This window comes from Ursus maritimus, unplaced genomic scaffold, assembly GCF_017311325.1.
Source record: "Ursus maritimus isolate PB19 unplaced genomic scaffold, ASM1731132v1 scaffold_7, whole genome shotgun sequence".
Classification (NCBI taxonomy): domain Eukaryota; kingdom Metazoa; phylum Chordata; class Mammalia; order Carnivora; family Ursidae; genus Ursus; species Ursus maritimus.
The window spans coordinates 14,203,661-14,226,589 of record NW_024426885.1 but is presented as its reverse complement, the minus strand read 5'-3'; the positions used below and the strand labels follow the sequence as shown (position 1 = coordinate 14,226,589).

At 50.8% G+C, this 22,929-nt stretch overlaps 1 protein-coding gene across 1 annotated transcript; it reads left to right on the top strand.

Annotated features, from left to right (window-relative positions):
- The first annotated feature begins 3,039 nt into the window (after window positions 1-3,039).
- Window positions 3,040-22,348, top strand: LOC103659284 (pancreatic lipase-related protein 2). The gene is made up of 12 exons (XM_040624438.1): window positions 3,040-3,088; window positions 5,699-5,853; window positions 7,141-7,266; window positions 8,252-8,386; window positions 9,114-9,225; window positions 10,703-10,822; window positions 11,991-12,110; window positions 14,381-14,499; window positions 16,574-16,703; window positions 18,673-18,784; window positions 19,669-19,836; window positions 22,193-22,348. The coding sequence occupies exons 1-12, from the start codon at window positions 3,040-3,042 to the stop codon at window positions 22,254-22,256; spliced, it is 1,410 nt and encodes a 469-aa protein (XP_040480372.1). The 3' UTR covers window positions 22,257-22,348.
- Window positions 22,349-22,929: the final 581 nt, after the last annotated feature.

Below are 22,929 nucleotides of genomic sequence, written 5' to 3'. Positions count from 1 at the left end.
GCCAGCCGCTGCAGGGTGAGGGCAGGGGAAATGCAGGGGAGGGGACAGGTAAAAGAAGTGCTGAAGGAGAGGAACAGACCAGTTTCAACAGACCTCAGAATGCAGGAGGAGGCCCCAAGCCGTCCCCTTCCCTGGGCAGCTGCCCTACCAGCTGGAGGGCTCCCCCAGGCCCTGACCCTGGTGCCTGCTGACATGTGGCCAGTAAATGTCTTTTCCCACAGGTGCTGGCCTTCCCTTCCTTCCCACGACAGACAGCCGGCAGAACATTAGAACCTCAGAAACTTAGGCCCCCAGAGAGGCGAGGGGGGCTGAGCTGGTCCTGCTGTGTGCAGGCAAGTGGGAGACAGCAGGGGGTGCCCTGGCCTGCCTTGGGCCACCCTCCCAAAGAGACCCATCAGGCTCTGGGATGCTTGGGAGCACCCAGTAGGGTCCGCCCTCAGCCACTGGTGACTGTGGAAGGGGTGCCCAGCCCTCCTTGGGGGGTAGCTTGGTGAAGGGACAAAGTCCCTAAATTGAGAAATAGTACAGCTATTGCCCACCCATGGCACAGAAGGGAGGGAGCCTGGGAAGAAATACTCCAACCTCTCTCTCCTCCTACCTTCTAGTCTCCCTATGTGCCTCCCATGGGCTCAACCCAACCAGAAGTCCAAAGGCATGTAGCCTAGGGAGGAAGTCCATGGAGCAGGGCACAGAGCAGGGAGCAGGAGGAAATGGCAGGAGAGATCTGGAAGTTATTCCGTTCAACAACCCAATGAGTCTATTAGCTTCCAATGTCTCATTCTTTCACCCAGCAAACGTTTATGGGTTACCCCCATATCTACCAGACACCATGCTAGGCTCTAGAGACAGCAATAACTACACAGAACTTGACCCTGCCATCAGGGCAAAATCCAAACAAATAATCATGGAAATATAATTACCAATTGGGATATGTTCTATGAAAGAAAAAATAAAGACAGTGATAGATGTAAAGAAAGGTCTGGTTCTGCTTTGGACACTGAAGAAGGCATCTTTGAGGATGTGACATTGAAGGGGAGCCCTGAGGGACAACTGACTTAAGCAGGGAAAGAGTGAGGGTTATGCATTTCAGGAAGAAACAGAATATGCAAAGACCCCGAGATGGACACTTCCAAGAGAGACAGCACATGACCGGCATGCATGGAGTTCAGTGAGCAAGACTCAACACGAGGAAGGGGAGAGGAGCAAGGTCCAGTGCCCTAAGGGCCATGGTAAGGAATTTGGGTTTTCTCAAGAGTAACGGGCAGCCACACTGGTTCCATAGCATGGGTCTCGGGCTTCCATTCTGCCTAATGTCATTCCAGGCTCCTCAGTGGGGTCCTTTATGAGCCTTGGACCTGACCTCTCTCTCAGCTGCTGGACACCTCCAGGGACAACGTTAGGCTTGGGGGTCACTGAGGCACAAGCATCCCTGTCAGGCTGCATATCACGTTACTTGCTCCAAAAACTCTGAAGCCTACTCGAGATAGAGAAGTTCAGTCCTTAGCTTCCCTCAACTCTGCACTGCTCACCTCAGAGTTCTCAGAAGGGAGGGTCACCAAAAAAAAAAAAAGAAGAAGAAGAAGAAGAAGAAGAAGAAGAAGAAGAAGAAGAAGCCATTTTTCTACATTCAAAACCCTCAGTGCTTGTGGGATTGGTCCAAGGGCAAGAGTGGAATGTGCCATAACTAGAACTCTCACCCAACTGCCAGTGGGACTTTGTGGGTGCAGTGACTTTGGGGAGTGTTTGGCAGCATCTCCTAGAGCTAAGAATACACACAGCACAGGACCAGGCAGTTCTACTCCTGGGTAAAAGCCTGGGAGAAATGAGTATATGTGTCTACCTAAAAACTGGATCCAGACTAGAATGTCCCTAGCAACATCATTCATCATAGTCCCAAACTAGAAAGAACCCACATGTCCACCAATGAAAGAATGGATAACCCAACTGTGATATATTCACGTAGGAATAAATTAATATGACACAGTAATAAAGAGCTAATATAAAGTAATTAAAAGTAATGAAGTAACCAATTAAAGTAACTAACCAATTATTTACACATGTAACGCCATGGATGAATCCCAAAATGGGTTGTGGGAAAGAAGCAAGACCCACACACTGTATAGTTCTATTTATAAGCAAATTCTAGAAGAGATCAACCTATTCCACGGTGATAGAAATCAAAGCACTAGTGTGGGCATGATGCTAAAATATCATGAGAGAAACTTCTGGCTGCTGGGAACATCTTATATGTTGATCCGGGGCATTGACATAGAAATACACATCCGTCAAAGCTCATTACGCTGTACTTTAAACTTAAGATTTATGCACTGTGGTTTATCTAATTACACGTCAATTTAAAAACAAAATGGCAGGGTGGCACCTGGCTGTTCACCCAGGTCCTCCTCTCAGCAGTGAAGTGACCTTCTTATCTCCAGGTCGAAGTACAGCCCATACAGCTCCGACACGGTCTTAAAATAGACTGTGTTTGTTTCTAAATCAAGCCGGAGTTGAGCGGAGGTCATATCCTTTTTGGAGCTTCTCGGTCCCATGGCTGAGCTGGCGGCATGTGTTGATGTGTTGCGTGTTTGTGATAACCTAGGTTCGAAGCACGCAGGTGCACAGCCCTATGGAGCCGTCCCTTCCTCTCCTCCCAGGAGTCCAAAGGAGAGGGCTGGGTATAAAAGCCACAGGCAACCCGCCGGACTGTGAGAGGAGGCTCTGGCCCTGCACAGTAAGTCACGGCCCCTGGGGGGAGCTTGGCGGGGCTGCGGCTGCCAGAGGGACACGGCCCCGATGGGGGGAAGCCACTGCAGTGGGGAGACCAGACACTGGGGGTCTTGGAGCAGTGCCGCCCGATGCCATGTGTGTTGTGGGGGGGTTAGGCCTCAGCCTCAGGGGGAGCCCCAGGGGGCCCAGGTGCTGGACTCCGGTTCCACACACTGTGCGCTCCAGGGCCTCCAGCCCAGCGTGGGCTCGGCCACCGCCAGCCTCGTAGCCGTGCCCGGGGGTGTCGGTGTGGCTATGTTTTCATCCACGTAGATGCTGCCTTCTTGGACCGTCGGCCTTCTCCTGCTGGCCTCAGTCAGAGGTGAGGATGCTGTTACCATCCCTTTGGGGAGAAAGGGACGGTGCCTGGGTTGGCCTTTGGGTGAGGCCGCTAGAGACATCATCGTCACAATGACCACCACGAGTAACAGCATGGTCATTAGCTCAAGAACAACCATCGCCGTCATTCAGGGAGTGTCGGCTCTGTGGCGACGTGCTCGACACGGATGATCCTGGGTAATCCTGCTCCGTCCTGGGCCTCCTGCAAAGGCTCTAGGGACGGTGAGGCAGGTGGCAGGGGTGCAGCAGCTGGGGCAGGGGGAGGGGGAGGCGGTTTTGCAGGCCCCCCCACACCCTCAGTCCCTCCAGTGGACAAGTGCATGTCCGTAGACTGACGTCACAGAGATGACATTATGAGACAGGCCTAACCAATGAGCCCACCCTCCCGCCCACGGCCCCCGCTCTCTCTCCTCACAGGGTCTCTGTCTCCCCAGCTCTGAGCAGTCCCTCTCCTCTGGCCACTGCCCAGATTCAGATACAGATACCGACGTCTACTTGTCCTCAAACAGAAAGAACCCCCCTTGCCACCACAGCCCCCTGGAGACTCCAGCCTGCTTATTCCCATCACCCCCACGTCCACAGAGGTGTACCACACGGGTGCGCTCTGAGGCCTCTCTGCCTCTCTGCCCCACTTCCTCCCATCAGGCAGAACCCCTCACTGCCTGGCTTGGCCCCCCAAACCCTGCCGAAGCATGCTTCCCACAAGAGCAGACGTGGTCTCCCCAGCTCCCTACTGAGGCTTTCTTCTGCATCCACACTCCTCCCCCTCGTCTCCTTGGCTTGTCCCCAGCCCCCTCTGGGCCTTCCCTCCCATCCCAGCCGTGGAGCGGGACCTGGCTCCCGAGAGCAGAGTCGGGGGGTGTGGGGGGGGGATGTGGCAGCATCTCAGGCCTCTCTGGCCCCTCTGGTCTTCTTTGCTGGTCATCTGTCTCCTCCTGCCCCAGACTTGGTCAGAAGTCACTGGTCAGAGGCCCCCAGAAGTCACTCCCAGGCACCCTCCCTTTCTTTCTCTGCTGTGGGGCTTCCCACTTGCTTAGCCTCTGGCCCCCCACCCTCCTGAGTTCCAGGGCTTCCCACCATGCCTCGAACTCACTTGTCCCAAACCAGGCTCAGACATCACCTCCTACCCCCATGTCCCCACCTTTGCCTTAATTTCCACTGTCATTGGAGGTTAGGATGCCTGGGACCTCCCCAGGCTCCCTGCCCCCGCACTGCCTCACCCCACACCCCTGCCTCTCCCAGGCTCCTCCTCCTCTGAGCCGACTACACTGAAGCAGGGCCCCCACACGACTCACTGGCTCGACGCCCTCCAGCACTTCCCCCTCTCCCCCAACAGCCCAGGTATCTTAAACTGACCCCCAGGCCCCTGCATTTGCCACCTGGGGCAAGTGTTACTTTAGTCCCCCGCTTCCCAGAGCGAATTCCACTCCTTCATGGCTCCTTCCCTGTTAGATTTCCTCTCTCTCTCAGGGCAGGGTTTGAACCCGATCTGTCCCTGCATCTCCCCAGCACCTAGCGGTATTCCCAGTTAAACTTTGCAGGTTCAAATCCTGGCTCCACCGCTGGCCATCACCTGGGGTAGCTTACTCTGGCTCTCTGCCTTAGTTTCCTCATCTGTAAAATGGGTGTAATAATACAAGCTCCTTACTCACGGGGCTGTTTTGAGCCTTAAATGGGATAATATTAGTAAAGGGCTACTAGCATGGTATCTGATGCAAAGTAGACAAGTTTTAACCATCACCAGTTTTTGAATGAACGGCCAACATTTGGCACCACCTGTTTAGGAGCTGAGGAAGCCGAAGGCAGAGACCCACCGTCATCTTCTGTATTTGATTATGTCCCCCTCAGCGACAATTTCGTGCAGAAATGCGCGTGTTGTAGGCAGAGGAAGGACCGGCATTTATGGTTATTTGCGTCACCAGTTGCATGGATTGAGCCCCTACTGCATACAGTATGATGCAACAACAAATCATCCCTGTTCTTTAAAAATTCACCTTTGAAGAACAACAGGGAAAACCTGAAATGGTAAAGAATAGTCTGGCGCAAGAATGTATGTAACAGGATGACATGAAGTTATGTGAATTGGACAAATACCCACGAATGCCTACTGTGACAGCACGGCTGGTGGCGGGTGTAACGGAGAGGTCAAGGGGAACCAAGATTTCACACTTGGGTAATTACCTGAGGCTTGATGAATATATGTGCAAGCCCATCTGGGAGTTTCCTGGGAGAAGTAGTTTTAAGGCAGAAGGGTCCCAAGAATTCTCCGTGGTTCCCCGACTGGCCAGATGATTGGGGTTAAACAGCATTAGACATGCTATTCCCAGCACCCCATCCTTGGGAGTGAGGTCAATCAGAATCTCTGAGGGAGGGGCCTGGGATTGTGTAGATGTGACACACATCATCCCTCCCAGCCCCCAGGTGATTCCAATCACCACGGAAGTTTGGGGAACAATGTCTGGCAAAGGTAAAGACCAGCTTTGGCCAGAGCCAGCCCTGGGCTCGTCCTGAAGAATCCTCTTGTGTAGCTGAGAATACAGTGCTCCTTTCCAGAACCTCACAAGTGCCCTGTTCATGGCTCTTCCTGCCCCAGGAAAGGAGATCTGTTATGGACATCTTGGCTGCTTTTCCGATGAAAAGCCATGGTGCGGGACCCTTCAGCGGCCTTTGAAGTTATTTCCCTGGGATCCCAAGAACATCGACACCCGCTTTCTCCTGTACACAAATGAAAATCCGAACAACTTCCAAGTAAGAGTGGGGTGAAAACACTGGACGGTTGGTGGATTTGGGTGCCCACGCTGGAGCCCTCACATGGTTGTCTAAGGAAAAAATGCGCTGCCTTGGAACTTTCCAGATGAAGCTTCCTCACCAGTGTTAGACCTAGAGCCAATTTAGCTCTCAGGATCACAGACCGCTCTGCAGAGCTAATGAAACCTAGGGACACCCAACCCAGAAATGAACACATCCACACACACATCCACACACACACATCCACACACACATCCACACACACATCCACACACACACAGCCACACACACACAGCCACACACACAGTCACACACATCCACACACACATCCACACACACATCCACACACACAGCCACACACACAGCCACACACACACAGCCACACACACATCCACACACACATCCACACACACAGCCACACACACATCCACACACATCCACACACACATTCACACACACACAGTCACACACACACAGACACACACACACACAGCCACACACAGCCACACACACACATCCACACACATATCCACACATGCACAGAACTTCAGAAGCCTCCCAGGAGCAGTAGCTTGTTCCTGGGAAAGTATGAATGGCATTTATGGAGAAGCCCTGCCCTGGCGTTCCCTGGGAGGGTCTGTCTTCAGAATCCCCTCAATGGGGTGCAGTGGGGAAGTATAAGTCCTTCCTGAGAAGCTAGAGAACAGATGGGAAGAGGCGATACTTAGAAGGGGGAATGAAACATGAGAGACTATGGACTCTGAGAAACAAACTGAGGGCCTCAGAGGGGTGGGGGTGGGGGAATGGGATAGACCGGTGATGGGTAGTAAGGAGGGCACGTATTGCATGGTGCACTGGGTGTTATACGCAACTAATGAATCATCGAGCTTTACATCAGAAACCGGGGATGTACTGTATGGTGACTAACATAATATAATAAATCATTAAAAAAAAAAGAGAGACAAAAGTTCTGGACCCAGGAAACACCCTGCAGTTCCCAGAAGACCTGCTAGGTGGCAGCAGGACAGGCTTCCTGCAGGTGGTCAGAAGTGACCAGGAAGGACTTGCTCAGAATCCAAGCAACTCCCAGCTCCAGTCGCTGAGAGAGTTCAGACAACTGGTGTCTATCTATAGGTCCCTGAGATCACCCACTGTGGAGTTCTAGGGGACCAACACCCCCGCCCCCAGCTCCCAGCTGGGAGTCTGCTTGGACGTGGCTGTGGTGCTGTTTTTACTTCGAGATCCTTCTTCAGACATTTGCCTAGCACTTTTTTGTAATTAAACCAGCTGATCACTGCCACTGATCTATCCACGGTCGAGGCTTCCAACTTCCAACTGGACCGCAAGACACGCTTCATTATCCACGGCTTCATTGACAATGGGGAAGAGAGCTGGCTTTCCGACATGTGCAAGGTAGGGGTCCTCCCCCTCACCCCACACCTAGCCACTCCAGACGGAGATCAGCACCCAGCACCCAGATGCAAACCCGGCAGCCCCAGTGTCCCTGAGACCGGGAAAGGAAACATTCAGGGAAAGAACTGTCCTTCCCCAAACCACCAAGGACAGCCTGGGTTCCCAGGGCATCCATTGTCAAGTTCTCCCAACCCAAAAACTTCTGACCAACCAGCTCCTCTTGAGCCTGAAAAGAACCAGAGTCCAATCAGAAAGTCCCAGAGGTGGAGACTACAGCAAATTACCTGACATTTGTCTTTGATGCTTTATGTAAAAACTCTGGGTGGCAGGAAAGCACTTAAATTTACCTTGTAGAGCTTTGCTACCCAATAGAACATTCTGTGCTGATGGGAATGTTCTGTAACTGCATTGTCCAAATCAGGAGCCAGGGTCAGGCTAGAACACCTAGTGTATTGTTGGGCACATAAATGCAACACGACCCAGGGTTTCAAGCATCTAGTGTAGGGGTCCACAAACTTCCTGTAGAGAACCAGGTAGCAGATACTTCAGCATTTGCGTTCAATTTGGGTCATATGGTTTCGACTCAACTCTGTTTTCGCCCGGAAGTAGAGATAAACACTAAGTAAACAAATGGGTGTGGCTAAGTGCCAATAAAACTCCATCTATAACAGCAGGTGGATTTTGGCCCTCCCCTAATCGTCTGCTAACCCCTCTAGTAAGTGATCTTTTTGATCTGGCTGTGTCACTAAGTATCTGTGAGACCTTAGACAAGTCATTTAATCCATTCCAGGCCTCAGTTTCCACATCTGTTAAGTGGGGATAAACACACCCAATCAACAGTGGTGTGGTAGAAGTGTGGACAAGTGCAAGGAATATTAGAGCTCTGGCACAACCAGGTGCTTGACAGGTGTGAACGCCTATCTCTGGAGTGTACAACTTGTGGCTGTTGATAAATTGGTTTCTCCCCCTTGCTTGTCTTTCCCAGAAACTGTTTGAAGTGGAGAAGGTGAACTGCATCTGTGTGGACTGGAAATGTGGGGCAAGGACACTATATTCCCAAGCCGTCCAGAACACTCGCGTGGTGGGAGCAGAGATAGCTTTCTTCATACAAAATCTGTTGGTAAAACCCTGCCTGGGCCACATCCTGTGGGTAGCGGGCAGAGAGGGGGGCATGCAAGCACCTCCTCCCTTGTACCTAAGAGGCAGCCTAAAGACCCCTGGGCTGGGGCGGGGCCTGGAAGCCCAAGGAGGGCCTTTTCTAAGATGAAGTTTTACCTTTCCTCCCTCCTGGATTGCCCGAAGACTCCTATTTATGGGGCCCGAGGCAAACTAGCCTCTTTGAACCTCAGTGTCCCCTTTTGAAAGAAAGCCTTCCCTGTAGGCTATTCTGGGAATTCCAGAACACGCTGGGCAGCCCGGCTGCTCCCAGCCCAGATGAGTCTTCATTCTCAGACAGCGCAGGGGGGACGACCCCTTACGGCCTTCTGGGAGGTCTATTCTGGAGAATCCCAGAGCCAAGCCCACGACCCACGCTCTCCCAGACAGGCCCCACCCCTGCCAGGGACCAGGGGAGGTGGCCCCGCGCTGCGGGGTGTGGGTGGCAGGGGGCAGCCTGCAGTTGACTCGGTGGCCGCTGGTCAGCACTGTTGCCCCGCGCACAAGCCGGCCCGCGGGCCACGGAGACTGCGGCGGGGGAGGGGGGCCGGGCCGCGCCGTCCTGGGCGGCGCCCTGGAGCCCGGGGGTGGCTCCTCTCGAGTTTCCAGCCCGGGTCCCGTCCCCATCCCCGCGCCCCGCGCCCGCGCGCCTCCCCACCGCCAGTGGGACCTGACGCGCCACCCGTCCGCAGACCGAGCTGGGCTACAGCCCGGAGGACGTGCACATCATCGGCCACAGCCTGGGCGCGCACGTGGCGGGCGAGGCGGGCAGGAGGCTGGGCGGCCACGTGGGCAGGATCACAGGTGCGCAGCGCGCGGCCCCGACCGGGTGCGGGCGGCGGGGGCGAGACGGGGGGTGGGGGGGCGAGACAGGGGCGAGACGGGAGCGCGCCCCACGCGGGAGACCCGGCCGCGCGCGCCCGCAGGCCCCGCGGGAGCAGGCTGTAGGTGGAGCCCCCACTGTCCGTGTTTTCACGTGTCTTCATTAGAAAATACCTGACTGTAAATAAAAATGCATTTATTTTTTTTAAGAAAAATATAACTAGCATATTAACGCGCCTGACTTCAGGGTTATTATAGCAAAAGTAATAATAATAATAATAATAATATAATGGATTTTTTAAAAAATTGATTCATCACTTCCACAAATACATATGCTGTGCCACGCACAGGCAGATAATGGCAAGTGGCCACCTGAGACCTGCCACATCGGAGGTGCTCAGTAAATACTGAATAAATGAATGAGTCACTTGGCAAAATGAACGCACACAAGACAGACATGGACAGCTATTTACTTTGTACAGGCAAATCAGCATGAGGCTTTGGCAAACAATTCAAGTCACCATGTAACAAATGTCTCCTGTGCTCAGGGCGCTGTGCTGGCACCGAGTGGGGGATAAGGGGATTAGAGTTCATGTTTCTGTAGACGTTCTCAGTTTGCAAGGTCCTTTCTCTTCCATCTTTTCATGGGGGTTTCACAATAACGCTGTGAGAGAGGTGGTTGGTATCCCCACGATCCGGACAAGGAAACTGAAGCTCAGAGAGGACAGGTGTTTGACCTTGAGCAGAAAACCAAGGCTAAATATGAGTGCCTGGGTGCCCTGTGGGTTCTGCCCTCTGCCTCTCTTCAAAGATGAAATGGGCACAGCCCCCTTCAGGAGACCCACGGTCTAGTCCAGGAGGCAGACAATTAAGTAGGCAAGTAAATTAGAGCCAAATTAATTAAACACGAAATTATCCTATACAATGTGGGTGGCGTGCGCTTAGCAAGGAGAGGCTAAGCTTTCTCTGAGGAGGTGGTGTTTGAGCCCGGTCTTGGAGAGAACAGATTTATTAGGGGAGGATGTGGGCAAGTGAGCAGTGGGCTGGGGGTGGCGTAAGCAGCCACAGAGGACCAGACAGTGTGGGGCTCGGGGACAGGGGACTGGGGACTGGGTGGAACTGGGCAAGGCCAGGGAGCTTGCAGCCTTGGAGAGCTGTGGCCAAGTAGTAACGGGTGAGGGTAAAAAGGACCAAGGCGATGAGGGGGTAAGGGGGCCCCCTACATCCTGCTTGGAATCAGGCACTGGGGACTTCTTGAGAGTCAGTGACCCCACTTTTAGCCTTTCTGTCTCAACTTCTTTCTCCTAAGCTGACCGGGAGTGACAAACCAAATTCCCCACATCAAGGCTGCTGGGGTCTGGGACTCTTGGCCCGGGAATCCCATGGATTTCGTGGGCAGAAGGTTTAGATCCTGGTTTGTCTTAGAGTGTGGCCTAACTACCCACCTCCCCCATTTCAGGACTGGACCCCGCACAGCCATGCTTCCAGGGCACGCCTGAGGAAGTCCGGCTGGACCCATCCGATGCCATGTTTGTGGATGTGATTCACACGGATTCTGCTCCCTTCATCCCTTTCCTGGGTGAGCTCCCCCTGCACCGCCCGGTGACCAGCTGGGACTGATGGGAGTGGGTCCAGGTGCACCCCACACGCGTACTGCAAGGGTGATATTCAAAAAGGCTAACCACAGGAAAACCTCGGGCACCAGCCACAGATAAACAGCCAGGACAGTGCCAGTGGGATCGGCCTGCAGGCCCAGGTAGAACCAGCAACTTCTACAGCCTGGAAGGCTGTCACCAGTCTTCGAACCTTTAGTCCTTCCCATCTGTCAACATCCAGAGGGACAGATAAAGTTCTTATTGATGTTTGACCTGTACTTACAAAATGCAAAAGTTGATTTTTGATTTTTTTTTTTACTTCTTTTGTCAAAGCTATGGTTACAGTTTGTTTTGTTGGAGATGAAATATATCCTTTTATCTTGTTCTTCCAAAGTCAGTGTTCTTTTTTCATTATTTTCTTATACAACCACTCATGAAACATGCCAGTGAAAGTATGTTTTTAATGAAAATTATGTCACTTATTGAGTGTTTACCATGTGCTGCTTTGAACACTTTGAACACATTAGCTCATTAATCGTAACCACGCTAAAAAGTGGGTATTACTGTTACGATGTCACTGCCGAGGGAACTGAGGCTCGACAAGGTCAAGTAATCGCCCAGCATGACAAAGTCTATAAGTAGAACCCGGTTGTGATCACAGGTCTGTACGCTTCAAAAACCAAAACTCTGACCGTTGTGCTGGGCTCTCAATATAGCAACATAATGGAATGTGGTCTCAGTATAACAATATAACAGAAGTCAACGTTTTTTAAATGAATACAGTAATAAAAATTGCACCAGTCCTGAAATGTATCCACTGGTACATAGTGGTGTCAGGGCATGACAGTACTGCTCAGGGTCTCTCCAAGACAGACAGACAGACACACATATACATACAAATACACCTGTGTGCATGCTCACCCAGAACCCACCTCCCCCCATCTCTCTCCCGTGTGCTCTCCTCCCTTCTTGTCTTGCCAAGTCCCCCTTTCTGAGCACTTTCTGCAGAGCCACAGACAGCGTGGCTAGGCCGAGGAGAGAATTTGACAAGAAAGTTGTCACTGTGTTTGGGAGGAGCTGAATACTGTCTTTGGCCACAACTTAACGTTGGGACCACTCACTCCCTGCTCCCCTCTGATTATAATATTTCAGGTTTGGGAATGAGCCAGAAGGTGGGCCATCTGGATTTCTATCCAAATGGGGGCAAGCACATGGCCGGATGTCAGAAAAATGGCCTTTCAACCATCATTGACCTGGATGGCATATGGTCTGGTACGTAAGTTAGAGAAGCAAGATCACTGCTGCTCCACCTGGGGAGAAACAGCACGTGCTCTGTGCCAGGCATTTCCGCAACGACGTCGGGAGGTCTTTACTCTGATCAGCCTCATTGTACAGACAAGGAAACTGGGTCAGTACAGTTATAAAACTTGCCCAAGGCTACCCTAGATTGAAGCCCAACTTCTGGCTGCAGAGCCCCAACCTCGTGTCCCTTCCTGCACCATCTCCCCCTTGTCAGGATGCTGAGGCAGGAGGGGACCAGCCCCCTGGCAAAGACCTAGCTCGGGCTTTGGCCCTCCATCCTCCATACCTGTTCCTTGAAGGACTGCTTGCTGGGTGTAAGCAAAGATCTGAGCGGCTTAGACTTTCTTGCTGTTTGCTGTGGTCAGGTTCTAGTCAGAGAAAGGAGCTGAGCCGGTAGGAAGACAAAGGAAGGACGTGCTCTGCAGGTTTAGGGAGAGCATGCTGGGAGCAGGAGGCCTGGGCTCTGGGGGACGAGCCTTGTGTGGGCTTCTGTTCATCTGAGAGGACGGGCTCAGTGCCCCTAATAGGAGGTGACCTAAAGTATCATCTGAGTTCGCTGCCTTGTTCTGACCTTGCCTGAGACCGGGCTTCACTGTCCTCCCTCTGAGTGGAGGCTTTGAGTCTGTGATCATTTCATTTTAGGATTTATTTATCCGAGCTGGGAGTTCCCCAAAGTCAAGGGGCCTCCCAGCCACCCCAGGGTCTGGCCCAAAGCAAGCGCCTGGCGCAGTCCGTTACACGGGGCTCAGTGACCTCGGGTGGCATTTTTCTTTGCATATGTTGATGTTAAAGAGGAGGGTGGCCAAAGCCAAGGGTGATACCCGCTGACCGTGCCTGGTGCTTTGACCTCCTCTGGGCTCCGCACCAGGTGACTGCCTGGGAGACGACCAGCGTCACGGTGAGGGCTGCCCCCTCCCAGAAGTGCCGAGGCGGCCACACAATGGGAGCCCAGCTTTAACTAAAAAGGCCATTTAGAGTGAAGAAGCCCATGAACACTGGAGTCCAGCATGAGTGCGTGTGGAGCTCCGAGTTCCCCAGGCTGAGCAGAGGAGCCGTGAAAGCCACTTGCCCCTGCAGGATGGGATCCCAGGGCAGCGATTTCGGATGAAAGGAACAACTCGGTTTGAAACAGGCCCTGTTGTCTGGTGCTGAGCGTTGGTGTGAGGCACACAGAAGCAGCTTGTGCAGGAAGTTCCTGGGCTGGTGGGGGCGGCATGTAGAGCCCAGAGCTGTGGGGAGCTGACCCCACCGCTGCTTCCCAGACGCAAAAGAAAATGTGCATTTCTCCCTGGGCAGTGGACGAAGCCACCAGACCCCCACCCCCAAAGGGACCCCCAGCTACGTCTGCTGTTGCCGGGGGTCCCCTCGTAGGAAGTTTTGTACCCAGTAGCTGGAGAAGTGAAAAAACAATTTTCCAAACAAGAAGACTTTGGTTTTAAGAAAAAGACGGTAGACAAAAGGTGGTGACCGAGCGGCCAGAGGCCACGGTCCTCCTACCGTCCGCTGTTTTTACCTTGTGCCTGGGGTAGTAGGAAAGAAGGAGCTCTCAGCCCGGGGCCGAAGGCACAGGTAAGCCTGCTTCACTCAAAAGGCCTGTCTGGCGTGTCCAGCTCACAAACTGAGGCCCAGCCTCCAGGCAGAACGCAACCCACAGCAGCGTGTGATTGGCCTTCACGGGGACCGTTTAAAAGTGGGAAAGTACTGCTATCATTTGAGCGTGGAAAGATTTTCATGGAAAAGTCAAGATGCTGGCTTCTCGTGAAAAATCAGAACAAGTAATCTGGGCCTTTATCATGCAATGACTGGCTGGGTCGTGTGGGATCCCCCTGGAGGTTATTGCTCTCCCCCCTCTCTCTCTGCATATACATTTCTCACTGCCCCCTGCACGGTCCGCCGCCCTCATCATTCCTTTACATTACATGCCCGGCCCCCGAGGATTGCACAAATGTGCTCCTTAGCACCTGCCACTCCCCAGCACTTGCCGGCCCTTGAGTAGGACCTTCCGAGCAAATGGACACAGTGGGGGGGAGAGGAGAGGCGCTCTGGCCAACCCCCACTACGAAACAAGCCCCCAGGTCTCCTCCTCGCCCCTACCTATGTCAATGTCAGTCACAGACATTTCAGATTGTGTCCTGACACCCATCTGTGCGATGTGGAAGGGATTCCTCGCTCGGTCAGAATGGTTCAGGCTTCAAAAGTGAAAGGCGTCCTGTGGGTTCCTGTGGCCTTTGCTTCCTTAGGAGCCCGAGACTTTGTGGCTTGTAATCACCTAAGAAGCTACAAGTATTACTCAAGCAGCATCCTCCACCCCGATGGCTTCCTGGGTTACCCGTGTGCCTCCTACGATGAGTTTCAGGAGGTAGGTCACACTAGGGCTGGGGGAAGATGCTGGTGGCCCCGTGGGTGGTGGGGGTTTTGTCCCTGTGGCTTGGCCCAGAGCAGAGCTGTGACCTCATGACTAATGGGAGCGGGGGCCGGACATGCTGAGCCTTGTGGAGCCTCCTCTTGGAAGCAGGGTGGGCAGGAGGGCACCTGACTGCTGGACCTTCCCTAGATCCCAACTTTTTATTCTGGAAGATTCCCAACCTACACATGAGTCGAAAGAAGAGTACGTGAATACCTGTACGTCCATGACCTACATGCACCGATGGTTAACATTTAAATGTGTGCCTGTGGATAGTTTTCTTCTAGATTATGTGAAAGCGAACTCAAAACTTTACTCGTAATACATTCGTCTCCTGAGAACAAGTTCATTCTCCTATAGAACAATGTTCAAGAAATTTAACATTGATATACTAATATTTTCTAATGTAGCGTCCATATTTAAACTTCTCCAAATATCCACATAATGTCCTCTAGAGCTGTGTCTTTCTTTTTCTTTCTTTCATTCTCCCTCCTCCCCTCCCTCCCTTTCTTCTCTTCTCTGCCTCTCTCCCTTTCTTCCTTTCTTCCCTTCTTTTTTCTTGCATTCCATTTTTTTAATCTCCTTTAATTTCTCTCTCTCTCTCTCTCTCTTTTTTTTTGAGAGAGAGAGTGAGCATGAGCAGGCAGAGAGGGGATAGAGGGAGAGGGAGAGAGAATTTTAAGCAGGCTCCACACCCAGTGCGGAGCCCAACATGGGTCTCAATCTGACGACCCTGAGATGGTGCCCTGAGCAAAAACCAAGAGTCGGATGCTCAACCGACTGAGCCCCGAGCCACCCAGGCCCCCCCCTTTTTAGGCTCCTTGAATCCAGAACAGCTCGACATCTTTCATTGGTCTTCCAAGACATCGACAGTTATGTGGACTCCAGATCAAGTGCTCGGTAGACTATCCCACAATCTGAACTTGTCTGGTTACTTCTTTGTGATTCACTGTGTGTCATCCTCAGAGTCACAACCAGAGGCATTGCCATTCATTTAGCGGCACTTTGTCTCATTATTTGATGACTTACCGTTTGTTTAAGATTTTTAGAATCTGCCATATTTCTCCATTGTAGAAGTCGCATTTCCCCTAAGTGTTCTCTGAGGTGATATTGTTCCGCGGCGATAAACCAGTGTGAAAGGTTGAGCTTATTACCTGAATCAAGTACTACTTTGGGGTTGCAAACGTTTGAAGTTTCAAAATATTTTCTTCTCAAAAGTAAAAATGAAAATATGTATATATTCACGTTTTCCTTTCATAATTAATTTCGACCTTAACGTTCTTGGGTTGAACTAAGGTCAGAAGGACATCATGTTCAATCCCCAGGGTCTGCGAGTATTCATTGTGTAGCCTTGGCGGTCCTGGTTATTGTTGAGGCGTGGATAATAATATACCCAGCCTCCAGCACTTGTCTTGTGCTTTCCAAATTGCAAAATAGCTCTGCACACCATGGGAGATGCATTTGGTGAGAGCAAAGAACAGAAGACCAGGGACACTGTAGCATAAAATGTTAGTCTGGTCTGAACAGAGCAAACCACCTCCTCCAGGCCCAACTAATGAGCTACTGCTTGGGGATTAGCAATAGGGATCAATGACATCATTCACATTAAAGTGAAGGTGATGGGCACAGACCTTCTCTTCCACGGCTCTTTTGACATAACTTATTTGTCCCATTTACTCCCCCTGGAAGATGTCTTGCGTTTCCCTTCCATACTTTAACATTATTGCTTCCTGGATATGACCTGTCTACCCAACTACACTCCAGGTTTTCTGGGTACTTCTTTGGGTTCACAGCAGAGCTTCATACAGTTCTGCGTGTGACTCTGAGCACGGGTGCATGGATGTCAGTGGAGGGCTGGGAGAGCGGATGGACAGAGAGCTGCATGGGTGGATAGATGAGAGGAAGGATGGGGGATAGATGAGTGCATGGGTAGGTAAATAGGAAGACGGATGGGAAGATGAATCACTCGATTGAGTGAGTGAGTGAGTCAAAACCCACCACTAACAGGCAAATTATGTGCTTTCACTAGAGTGGCTGTTTCCCTTGTCCAGCTGAAGGATGTCCCCAAATGGGGCACTATGCTGACCAGTTTCAGGGGAAAACCAACGCTGTGGGACAAACCTTTTTCCTGAACACAGGAGACAGTGGTGACTTCACTCGTAAGTTTCCGTATTACTCATTCTAAAACCTTGCAAATAATGTGGAAGGTATACCAGCCTAATTCATCAGGACCCTTGCTAGCAACTGACAGAAACTTAACTCCACCCAGCTTAGCTGTCACAGAAGGACATTAATTTTTTTTTTTAAGATTTTATTTATTTATTTGACATGACAGAGACAGGCAGCGAGAGAAGGAACACAAGCAGGGAGAGTGGGAGAGGAAGAAGCAGGCTCATAGCGGAGGAGCCTGATGTGGGGCTCGATCCCAGAACGCCGGGATCACGCCCTGAGCCAAAGGCAGACGCTTAACGACTGCGCCACCCAGGCGCCCCATGAAGGACATTATTTAACCGATAATCCTGATCAACGGAGTGAGGTACAGTGATTGGCCCAGGCTGGTCACATGTTCATCTGCCCCAGTAGCAGGAAGGTGAATCCATTAACAGAAGAAGAGGATCACGTGGGGCAAAGTCACTGTAAGTCAAGAGGTCATGCCCGTGATCTTCTGTCATGCTAGTTTCCCTACACAATCACGCGTGCGTATGTGCACACACGTGGGTGCACGCACGCGCACACACACACGCACACACACACTGTGTTTGTGTTGTTCTTTTGCCCAGCTTCTCAGCAAAAAAGTGCAAGGTAGTAAAATCATCAAGATTCATTTGTCACGGGGCGCCTGGGTGGCTCAGTCGTTAAGCGTCTGCCTTTGGCTCAGGGCGTAATCCCGGCGTTCTGGGATCGAGCCCCACATCAGGCTCCTCCGCTGGGAGCCTGCTTCTTCCTCTCCCACCCCCCCTGCTTGTGTTCCCTCTCTCGCTGGCTGTCTCTGTCAAATAAATAAATAAATAAATCTTTAAAAAAAAAAAAGATTCATTTGTCACAAGTAATACTACATGGTGGCTGAATAGAGGAGCGTTATTTTCCAAGAGAGTTATAAATTTTTAAAAAATTGTATAGCACTTTACGAAACACCTTTCACATGTAGTGTGTCATGTAATCCTCACGATACTCATGATGGAAGATAGCAGTTTGGCAGCATCCATAACGTCTCGCGTGCGTATTCCCTCAAGCCAGTCACTGGGCGTCTCAGACGTACCTTAGGACAGAGCTTGCATGAGAAGTTGTGCTCAAGGGCGTCCGCTGCAGCACTGATTTTAATACCAAACGTTTAGTGAGGAGAAACCTCATGCCCACCGATTAGTAAACAACCAAGCACTCTTGAACCATTAAAAGCAAGGAGATGGTTCTATGTACTGAAGAGAGAAATCCTGTGAAGCATAGGAAGCAAAAGGCACACGGCCAAAAACCACGTATCAATACAAGAGCAACACAACGTGTATCAGTCAGGGTCCTGACAGGAGAGAAAACCCATCGATGTGGTTCGAATGAAGAGACTTTATTGAAGGATCTACTTTGAGAGGTGTGGGCAGGGGTAAAGGAACAAACGAGGGCTGCTGAGGCACCCAGAATCTGGCGGCTGTGGGCTCCTGGAATGACACGCTACCATAGAGGGGGGAGTTCGGGCCAGACATCTGGTACTAGAGTCAGGAGGCAGCAGGGGATCATGAGAGAGGGGTCCCCCCCACCCTTTCCTCCTGCCTTCCGATCTCCTGCGTAAGTCTTTCATCGGCTGAACGCAACCGAACACCAGTAGCAAGATCCCTGGTGGGGGTGGCCTTCCAGGACACAGGACAGGACAGAGAAGGGTGGTAAATCAGTCTGGGGTGGGGAGAGAATAACAGCACATCCTATTTGTGGAAGGAGAAAAAGCCTGGATATTCTTTCATAAACTTATCTGTGTGTGTGTGAATGCTCAGAGAAAGCTCTAGGTTAGGGTTTCTCTACCTCGGCACGACTGACATTTCAGGCTGGGGATTCAGAGCTAGGGGCAAGAATGCTTCCGTGAGGTGATTCTTTTTTTTCAACAAGATGAGTTCATTGAACTGATTATATGTCTTTGGACAGGTTGGAGATACAGGGTATCGGTCACGCTGGCTGGAAAAAGGACAACCAGCGGGTACTTCAGGATTGCTTTGTATGGAAGTAATGGAAACTCAAAACAATATGAAATTTTCAAGTAAGTTTGACAGTGAAGCGAAATGGTCAGATTTTTCATCATAGAGTATTCCATAAGAGATTGGGTATAAAATGCTTAATAAATCTGGCCATCTATTATAGAGAACCATTGAATCCTAGAATGTCAGAGCTGGAGGAAAATCTTAGCATCTGATCCAGTCATCCCATTTTACAGATGAGAAGAGTGAGGGCCAGAGAGGGGATCCACTATTTAAAATCAGATATGTGCTAACTTCTTTGGAATGTCAGTCATTGCTTTCTGACTTAGGTTTTATGGGTATGAAATTCTCCTTCGGTGAGGCATGTTCATGTCGCAACTCCCCCCAACACCGGCACTCTCCACCCCACACATCATACCTAGCTTCTTGTTGCGGTGGTGGTAGCCTCAACACTTAGCTTTTGCTGGGCAAATGAGGTGCTTGGGAAACACGTGTTGGATAAATGCATAACTGTGCTGTAAAATTATATTCTGTTTTTTGTACTAACTTTTACAAAATACTTTTCATGTTAAGTTAAAGCCCTTTGACAACTTCCTATCCCCCATAGGGAATCCTAACAGAAGACCTCTGCTGGGCCACATGCATCTTTAAACAAAGACATTGCATCGGTTTGTCTTGTAGTGTAATTATAAGGTTAATATGCCTCCCCAAATATTTGATTTCCCCTAAGGACAAATTAAGACAGTAGAAAACTAGAGTCCTATCTTTTTTAGCAGATGTGTGCTTCACAAATACATGTGTGTGTTAGCAGCCCCTGGATGAACACGAAATCATCCAAGATGTTTGCAGAAAACCAACAGCAGCCACTGTTTGGAGAAACAATAGATTGCTATCATCCTATGTATTCGTGTATCCAGCTGATATAACATTCTGTCTGTGCTTTCAGAGGATCCCTCAAACCACAGGCAAATCATACGCTTGACATTGATGTGGACCTCAATGTTGGAGAAGTCCAGAAGGTTCAATTCCTCTGGAACAACCATGTGATAAATCTTTTCCGGCCTAAGCTGGGGGCTTCACAAATCACAGTACAGAGTGGTGAAAATGGGACTGAGTACGTATCTCTTATTCCACCTACATTTTAGTATCTATATTTACCTATTGGTCTATCTACACATCCATCCATCCATCCATCCAGTCACCCACCTACCCATCTATGTAACTGTCTACCCGTCCATTCGTCCATCCCTTTCCATCCATCTGCTTAACCGCTCACCCATCCGTTTATCCATCAGCAATCTCTCCAGTCTTCCGGCCATCCAGCCGTTATCTACTCAACTATTCATCTTAACTCCCGCATCTATCCATCTCATTTACTTTGAAAAATCAAACATCGTCTTCCTTACGCCAAATTCAACTTGGCAGGAGCAAGGCATCCGTTAGTTAGGAGGCATAGATTGGAGAAACAGGCAACCATGAGACTGTTTTTTCTCAAACAATGAGGAAAACACCTGGGCAGAACTTGTAGGAAATCGCTACGTTATTTTCCAGTTGGGGTGCAGTTATTAACGTAAACTGGTTCGTTTGGAGACTCTGGCATGAAACTGGGTTGGGATCTAGCTCACAGGGGCATTCTCTTCTCACTCAAGGGAACAGAATCTTACTGGGTCGGGGATGGGAGAGGAGATGACTGTATTTAAAATACTGAAGGAGGAAGGCCACCTTCAAAGAAGATCATCATAAAATAACAGGCTGTTAGGGTCTGAAGGAAACCTAGATATCCCCTCAACTGCTCTCATTTTAAGACGAGGAAAGCGGATACGGAGAGTCACGTAGTTTGTCTAAGACCACACAGGGTAGCTAGAGGGAAAAAGACCAGACCGTAAAATGTGTTCACAGAAACACACCTAGACCGTGCTCAGCTGCATTGTCTGACCGCGCTGGCTGGCGACCATCCTAGTCCCAGTTCCTCTGCGTGTTGTTCAAGGACCAGATGTCACTCTGGCTGTGCCTGTCCTTTGTCTACTCAAGAGCAGGGCACGAGCATAAAGCGCAGCCCAGACTTGGACCCAAGTCTTCCGACAGCCAGTCCGGTCCTCCTGCCACGGGGCCCGTCCGGCTCACACAGCCCGACGTGGAGCTGAAGATCTGTCAGGCCTGGTGGGGGACGCATTGTGGAACGGTCTGGATTTCAGAGTCATGAGGTGGGGGTTGGGTGGAGTCATTGTTTTCAAGTACAGCAGAGCCCACGCACGATATATTGCAAGTACTGAAGTCATCCCCTCACAGAAGGGAGTCCTCGTCGAGGAGCTGCATTCTGAAGCTGAGCCCTGAGTCAGGGAGGGCTGGGGGGTCAACCATCCTCCCCGAGCCAGAGACACCGCCAGGGCAAGAGGAGGCCGGAAGTACCCCGCATCTCATGTCTGGGTACCTGCCCCGACCCGACCAGGCTTCACCCCTCAGGAGTGACAACCCTTCCCAGTCTTTTTTTTTTTAGCATCTTTATTGAGAGATCATTCCCATACCGTACAATCCACCCGTGTAAACTATGTAATTTGGTGACTTCTAGACTATTCAGAGTTGTACAATCATCACCACAATCAATTTTAGAGTATTTCCTTACCCCCCAAAGGAAACCTCACACCCGTTAGCCATCACCCGCTCATCTCCCGAATCCCTCTGCCCGGCCCTAGGCAACCACGAGTCTATTTTCTGTCCCTGTAGATTTCCTGCTCTGGACAGTCCATACCCGTGGAACCGTAGAACGTGTAATCCTTGTGCCTCTGGCTTCTCTCACGGCACAATGGCTGCACGGCTCCTCCCCGGGCAGCCCGTATCATTCCTTGTTATTCGTGCCTGCTTATTGCCAGACAAGATCATATAGGTAGACCACATTTTCTGTATCCGTGCAACAGGTGACGGACATTTGGGTTGTCTCCACTTTGGGGCTTTTATGAATACGGTTGCTGGTATCCAAGTTTCCGAGTGGACATCCGTTTTCATTTCTCTTGGGTATATAGGAGCAAAATCGCTAGGTCGTAGGAGACCTTTAGGTTTACCTTCTGGAAGAACTGCCAGCCTGTTTTTCCAGAGTGGCTGCCACATTTTATGTTCCCAGAAGCGGTGTAGGAGGAACATGCATGATCTTGACTCCACAGGGCAAGTCCCCTGCGGGCAGCTGGGGTACCCCTGGGAACGCATTGCCAGGCCCACAGCGGCAGGCCCATCAAAGACTCTTGGTTCTGGGGGGAAAAAAAATCCTTGGCTCCCTGCTCATTAAGGAGCCACAGGAGAGGAGGACGTTCTTGGAGTGGTTTGGCTTAGTAAGAATCACCTGGACTCTGCTTGGTGTGGCAGAGCCTTTCGGGCAAAGAGATCTGAATTCCAGGGGCTGGAATTGCTGTTTGCTCCTCTGAGGTCCCATTTCTATAAGCCAATGAGTCTCATACTGAAAATGCTTTCCTCCACAGGTACACTTTCTGTAGCAGCGACACGGTCCGGGAAGATGTTTTACAATCTCTTTACCCTTGTTAAAAATGTGGGCCTCTCTGTGGTGTCTTTGCCTTAATAAAAATGTTAATGCCTTCCATTTGACATTGAGGTGTTAAATTTGACATTCTCCATGTTCTGGGGTCACATTTCAGAAATGACTGGTGGGACTGGAGCCAGGTTTGACCAGAGGTCGTGCCTGAAGGCTCCCACTCGCCCTCCCCTGCCACCGTCTCGCTCTTCCAGGACACATCGTAGGCCTATTTGAACATATTTCCGTAGACAATGCATTTCTCTCCTGTTTGGTAAGGTCATCATTGCTCCTGTGTGTTGCCCACCCAGCTCTTACCACGCTAGGGGAAGAAGCGGACCCCATGCAAGAACAGCCTCTAGCAGGACTAACTCAGAGCAATCGTTATTTAGATTAAAACCTGCCCGTGGTGTGAAGGCAGGGTGGCTAAGAAAAAAAAAGTAATACATGCACGGGGTGCAAAATGCAAAAGATCCGAGAATATTCTTACACAAGATAAGTCTCTGTCCACCCTCACCCTCCAAGCCTCTGGTTCCTCTTCCCAGAGACAACCAGAGTTGTTTTGTTTTGTTTTCCAGAAATATGCAACACGTACACACAGGTGCGGCCATCTCTCACAGCCAGCCCCAGTCCCACCCTTTTTATTTCAGACAAATGGTAGCATACGATAGGTACCATTCGCACTTT

Excerpts from the sequence above, each read along its gene's own strand:
- LOC103659284 (XM_040624438.1), top strand. The coding sequence starts at position 3,040 with ATGCTGCCTTCTTGGACCGTCGGCCTTCTCCTGCTGGCCTCAGTCAGA. Across the intron at positions 10,823-11,990 it reads TCCCTTCATCCCTTTCCTGG|GTTTGGGAATGAGCCAGAAG; the intron begins GTGAGCTCCCCC and ends ATAATATTTCAG. Across the intron at positions 16,704-18,672 it reads AGACAGTGGTGACTTCACTC|GTTGGAGATACAGGGTATCG; the intron begins GTAAGTTTCCGT and ends GTCTTTGGACAG.